A 6,000-nucleotide genomic window follows, 5' to 3' on the forward strand; every position below is an offset into this window, starting at 1 on the left:
AAAGATCAACATCTACCATTCTTTAACCACACTGAATCTGAGTACAAAAGGGTGATGGAAGTGCATTGAGGAGTAACTAATCCAAGTTTTTACTTAGACTTAACAAGGGCAGATATTAGATTTTTCTCTCTAGAACTCATGCATTTGGTAAAAAGGCTGCTTTGTGACTCTGAGGCTTCAATCCTATGCTCCACTGAACACAGAGGGACTTACTTCCAAGTAAGCATCCAAAGGATCAGGCTGCAAAATATTGTCCTGTCCAAGGAAAGTGTCTAAACAAATAGATTTTATAACTGAGAATGTGTTTTTTGTTTCTTTTATTTTCAGATATGCCTGACTTTTCCTTTCTCTGCTGAATAAACTTTATTTTATTTTTAATCAGTACTATTTATATGTAATCTAATGGTTTCAGCCTAGATACCCATAAGCCTCAGCACACTTTTTTCCCTTGTTACCTGAATAATACTGCATGTAGAAGGGCTATTGTGAGACTGGAAATCTTCTTTGAATAATCAAGAAAAGATGCATGGACTTCACATCAGTTCAGCTCCTTTTTAAAACTAGACGTAGCAGTCATAACAAACAAAAGTGTATCCCATAAGAGCCACCTTCTCATTTTCCCATCCTGAGTTACATTCTCAAAATCACAACAGGGAATAGTTATAGAGATTTAAATATGTGGTAAAAATATGGCATCTATTTTGTGTCAGAATTGAAATTGGCTAGGCTAATTCTGTACTAAGTCAACCTCAGTCAGGTTATGTTAAGTTTACCAGCTCATCTAAAAGAGCTCTTTAGTCTATGAAGGGATTCCAGAGATATGATAACATCAAGGTATGCCTAACAATATCATACACAAAATAGCTGTATTGCTTTTTTTTTTTTTTTTGGTCATATGTGGATTATGTTGCCTTTCCATTTTTACTCCATGGCTAAAGGCTTCTCAAGAGCACCCTTCTTGTGCAACACAAAGCATAATTGTTGGTCAGCCAGAAGCATGATTACCTCAAATTATAGATATGGGGAGATTTGGTTGGGAACTTCCCCAGGGCTAATTAATTTATCTTGTAAAGTTTGGTTCAAAACTAGAAGGCCCTCCTCTTGGAGATCTTGGGAAGCAGAAAAAAAGCAAAATACAAAATTGGACCACGTTCCCTAAGTGACCGCCTCACCCCATATATTTTATAAACTAGTCTGTTTTTGTTTTCTTTCTAGAATCAAGCAGTATATAAATTTTATGAAATAAATAAATCTGTGTAATAAATGTATCCCTGCTTAGCAACTTCTCAGATGAGAAGAGTACAACATGCCCCAGAGATGCACTTAGTTTGTACTTGAAACTGAGCTTTTTAGTGTTGCAGCTCCACCACCCTGGAATCAACTCTCAGCTAAAATTAGACAGACACCCAGTATCATTATATTTAAGCACCTACTGATTATTATTTTTAAATACGGCTTTCATTGTGGTGTGACAGAGTCATAAGAAAATAAGGAGAGCCTGCTAGATCTGACCAATGACTCATCTAGTCCAGTATCCTGTTCTCACAGTGGTCAACCAGATGCCTATGCAAAGACCAAAAGAGAAATCTGAGAGCCGCAACTCTATCCCCACTTGTGATTCCCAGCAACTGGCATTGAGATGCATACAGCTTCCATCAGAGGAGGACAGTCATTTATGAAATATTAATTGTACGTCTGTTTTTATTGTTTGTATAATGGTCTTAAATTTGCTATTACAATTTTGCTCTCAACATTTCAAGAAACAGGGCTTGAAGAAGTCACATGGTTAACACCCTGAGTAGACCAGCCATTGTCCTAACAAGGGAGGTGTCTTCATATATGATTTATTAAATGTTACTGGTTCTGCACGGAGAGGTAGGGATAGGGAGGGAGGTAGCAGGGAATGACAATATGAATAAATTGTTCCATTATTTCAGGGATGGCCAACCAGGGGATAGTGGATTAGAGGGATTTTATCTAGCCTTGGTGGACCTCACCATCTTGAATCAATATGTGGCACATTTTTGCCAAAATATTAAATCTTAACCAAAGCTGCTCTCAAAAGCAGTGGAAAATGAATAATGTGATTGGAGAGTTACACACTTTAATGTTATATTTATTTTTGTGCCTGAGCTCATGTATTCCACAACTGAAAAGTACTAATTGTGGTACTGATTTTATGGTAGAGCCTGATCAACCTTGAAGGAATCAGATTCTTCAGCAAAATTGTGGCCCCTATCAACGCAGATTGGCCATGCGTTCATTTGCCAATGTACTTTTCTATACTTCAACTTCTCATTTTCTGACTAACCGTATCTCCTGCTGTTGAGTTGGTAGGAAGGTGATAGTCGTTGCAATCCTTCTAAAGTGAGATCTGTAATCTGGAAGGGGGGGGGAATGAAAGAGACTACTGTTTCAGTCCCTTGGATGTTCCTCACAGAAAAAGCAAAACTCTGTCCTTTAGAACTGAGCTGTATCCATTCATCGTATCATCTGGAGGTTGCCTTCTGATGTGGCTCAGGTGGAAACTGGCCGGGGCAGGAGGAACACTGTTTGCTAACGATAGCCTGACCACTGTTGTCAGTGTGCTGATAACCTCTGGGTTGGATTACTGTACTGTAATATTCTTGAGGTTAGTCTGGAAGCTGTAGCTGGTATAAAATGTGGTGTCTCAACGGCTTGCTGGGACAGAATATCACCAACATGTTACCCTGCTGTTGAAAGAATTCCACTGGCTGCCAAAAAGCTGTAGGGCTTGTTTTGATGCATTAAGTCCTATACAGTTTGGGACCAGGATACCTGAAAGATCATCTCACCCCTTATACATCCAGCCAATCACTGCACTCTGTAAGTGATGGCCTCCTGCTTATACTGTACCATATTAACAGAAGGTCCATTCTGCATAATAAAGGAACTGAGCCTTTAGTGTTGTGGCACAAACCCTTTGGAATTCCCACCCCTTAAATATTAGGTGCAGTCTCTGTTGTATTGTGCCTATGAAAGACTTACCGGTATCTCTTCCAACAAGCCTTTTATTGGTACAAGTGTGTGTGTGTGTGTGTGTGTGTGTGTTTTCCTGGATGCCATTCATTCATTTATTCGTTCATTCATTCATTCATTTTCTATACCACCCTTCAACCAAGGATCATAGGGCAGTTCACAATATAAAAATACAAACATACACAACGTAACAAAAGCAATACCCCTCCCGCCCCAGTTTCAAAGACCATAGATTGTTTAATTAGCTAGAGGCCTGGAAGAAGAGGAATGTTTTTGCCTGGTGCCTAAAGATATGTAGCAAAGGTACCAGGTGAGACTCCCTGGGGAAAGCATTCCACAATCAGCGAGCCACATTTGGGACAATCCCAGCAGAGATTTTAAGTCACAAAATATGCAGCAAAGTAAAACATGAGAAATATAGACTTTTAGACCTTTAAAATAGACACTTTATAATGATTTCTAAAATATCCCTTTTTAAAGTTTCTTTCCAAAGTGCCCTTCTTCCCTCAGCATAGGAAAAGACCACGTTTTGTAAGTTAAAAAATGGTTTACTTACAAACTCTACAAAGGTCAGATTCATGTTATTCAGTAATAGTTGCACATGCAGTAAAACATAGCTTACTATGTGTTGAAAGTTCCTAAATTATTGGTATACAAACTCAAGAGAGAGAGAGAGCGCTGTGTGGACTGAGCTGGAACAACTGGCTCAAACTTCTTCACACACTGAGGTTTGCAGGTAGACTGGGGGGAAAGAAAGGTTTGATTACCTAGTTCCTCCTAAGTGGGGAAGTGGACATAGCCAAGCCTGGCAGGTCAGCTTACTGTATGATATAAACCGCTTCATGCATTAATTAGACTTCAGCACATTGGTTATATGAGTATGGTTTTCCCACACATTTTAGAGAATTTTCCCAGTCTCTACTTCAATTGGAATTGTTTGTAAGATGCATTTATTGTTTTATTGTTTGTTTACTACTCTAGGCTCCTTTGGGATGAATATATATTTAATCATAATCATATCATCGCCATTTGTACTGTTGAAAAAGCAGACAGGTCTTCCTTTTGCATTGTGCATCATTGCTGGATGCCTGCCATTCAGGGATGTTCCCTGGATCTCAAACAATCATTACTATTGTGACCTGCAACTGAACTAAGAGACAGATGTCCCTGACTGAGTAGGCCAGTGTAGTAATGTGCTACCTTATCCCTCATGCCACCAACTTGGGTCTATTTAATTTTCTCTTTGATTTTAATACAGATTTATTGAAAGTTTCAGTTATCAAAACAAACTGCAGTGGCAAATTGGTGTTCGTCTGCAGCCCTACAAGCACCTATAAACCTGCCATGGCATGAAATAAATGGCACTATATTGGAGGTCAGTTATTGCAATAGTAATCCTCCTGGGATTTCCACTGTGCAGTTTAATATTTTTCTTATTACCCTCTTTCTTCATTGCTATTTATGTCTTTCTCTTTACATTCAGAGTAACATGCTGCTGTCCACCTCAATAGGCAGAAAGTCACCTCAAATAAACCTGTGAACGATTCACAGCCAGAAATCCCCAGAAAATATGTCTAAGAGAGGCCTCATGACACCAGGGACAACCTTATTAAAAAATATTCTGACCGGGCCCATTGCTTGTTTTTCAGCGATACCTCCAAAAGCTCTCTTTTCTGTTCTTTCTCTTACCTTCACAGCAGAAGTTGGTCCTTCAGGTAGTGTTGTCTCAAGTTCTGTTAGGACAGCAGGAGGGGTTAAGTAGTGCCCAGGCCGGAGGAGAGGTGCTGCAGGTGGGGAAGGGTCTGCTAGGTTGAATACCAACATGACTTTCACAACCAAAAGACAAACAGAACCACACAGCAACAACTGGAACAACAACCACAACAGCAGCAGCAGCAGGAGCTGTGCTGCAACCGGAAACAAGATTAAGGCCTAGGCAGCCTTCTCCACAGGAGACCTTCAAGGTAAGATTGGAGCCGCTCTGGATGTGCTTCCTTTCTATCACCATGATGTGGGAAGGAGGGGTGGAAAGGAAGGAATTATACTTGGCTGCCATGCCAGCACAAAGAAAGCACACCCTCATGAACCTCACTCCTGCCCACCCCACCCCCAACCAACCACACTTGCAGTGGGCACTATTATTTCTAAGTGGCTGTCTTTGGGATTTCACAGATTGATATGCAATAGATGCTGATTATCTCAAGGAATCCCTGTGTTGCTGAGAGGCCAAACTCACCCTCTTTCCCCATATGGCACCTCAGAAAGGAACCAAGTCTCCCCTACCACCGCCTCCCATGAAGGAACCAAGGAACTGTGCATTCTGATTTCTGGAAAGGCCTCCCTTAGGACGGTTTTCTCTGTGTCTAGTTTATTCTCAGGGGTGCTTAAATAGGGATTGCCTTCTCTGAACACTAGGGGTCGCTCAGCAGGTCTCTTCCTGCATTTCTCACAGGCTCTGCTTCTGGGCCTAGTCACCCTTGCTGCAGGGGCCTTTCCTACAGCAGGGTGGTGGTCAGACAGAAATGGAGAACTTCAAACATTTACAGAAGTGGAAGCTACTGCTGCAGGAAACAGGTTTGGCTCAGCTCAGGCAAACTCCTATCACGGACTGGGGAAGGAGCGACAACCCGCTCTGGGTGGCAATCGCCAGCCCAGCGCATGAACACTCTCAGGGAAACATTAGCTGTGGGATAAACAAAGGGTTGGGGGGGAGACAGGCATCTAGCAGGAGGGAGGTCCAAGGCAACAGGGAGCAGCAGGGCAGAGTGGGATAAGGTGCAGACCTGGACAGATGCCCTGAGCTGAGGGAGGAGAGGAGGGCAAGCAGCAAGCAGGAGGGAATGCGTCATCAGTAGGGGGCAGGGCATGTGAGTCAGAGGGGCAAAGAGGCCAGGAGGGGGTTTGACAGTCTATTGAGGCCAGGCTTGGCAGCTTTATGCCCCAAAGTATTTCCTGGCAGTACTATCCTGCAGTACCAAGGAGTGCAAAGCCACTCCTCTC

At 42.0% G+C, this 6,000-nt stretch overlaps 1 protein-coding gene across 5 annotated transcripts in view; it reads right to left on the reverse strand.

The window, feature by feature from the left end:
• Nucleotides 1-5,362, reverse strand: part of ERI3 (ERI1 exoribonuclease family member 3) — a 204,508-nt gene extending 199,146 nt beyond the window's left edge. The window contains exons 1-3 of one of the 5 annotated variants that reach the window (XM_083509723.1): nucleotides 5,237-5,264; nucleotides 4,690-4,733; nucleotides 2,312-2,381 (exon numbers count right to left, since the gene is read on the reverse strand). In XM_083509723.1, the coding sequence (XP_083365849.1) occupies nucleotides 2,312-2,381; nucleotides 4,690-4,733; nucleotides 5,237-5,249 (127 nt within the window). In that variant the 5' untranslated portion in view covers nucleotides 5,250-5,264. Of the gene's footprint in view, nucleotides 1-2,311; nucleotides 2,382-4,689; nucleotides 5,095-5,236 lie in introns of those variants that run through there. The other 4 variants (XM_083509722.1, XM_083509721.1, XM_083509724.1 and 1 more) reach the window with 4 other exon arrangements.
• Nucleotides 5,363-6,000: the final 638 nt, after the last annotated feature.

This window comes from Podarcis liolepis (genome assembly GCF_965112155.1).
Source record: "Podarcis liolepis genome assembly, chromosome: 6".
NCBI classification, from domain to species: domain Eukaryota; kingdom Metazoa; phylum Chordata; class Lepidosauria; order Squamata; family Lacertidae; genus Podarcis; species Podarcis liolepis.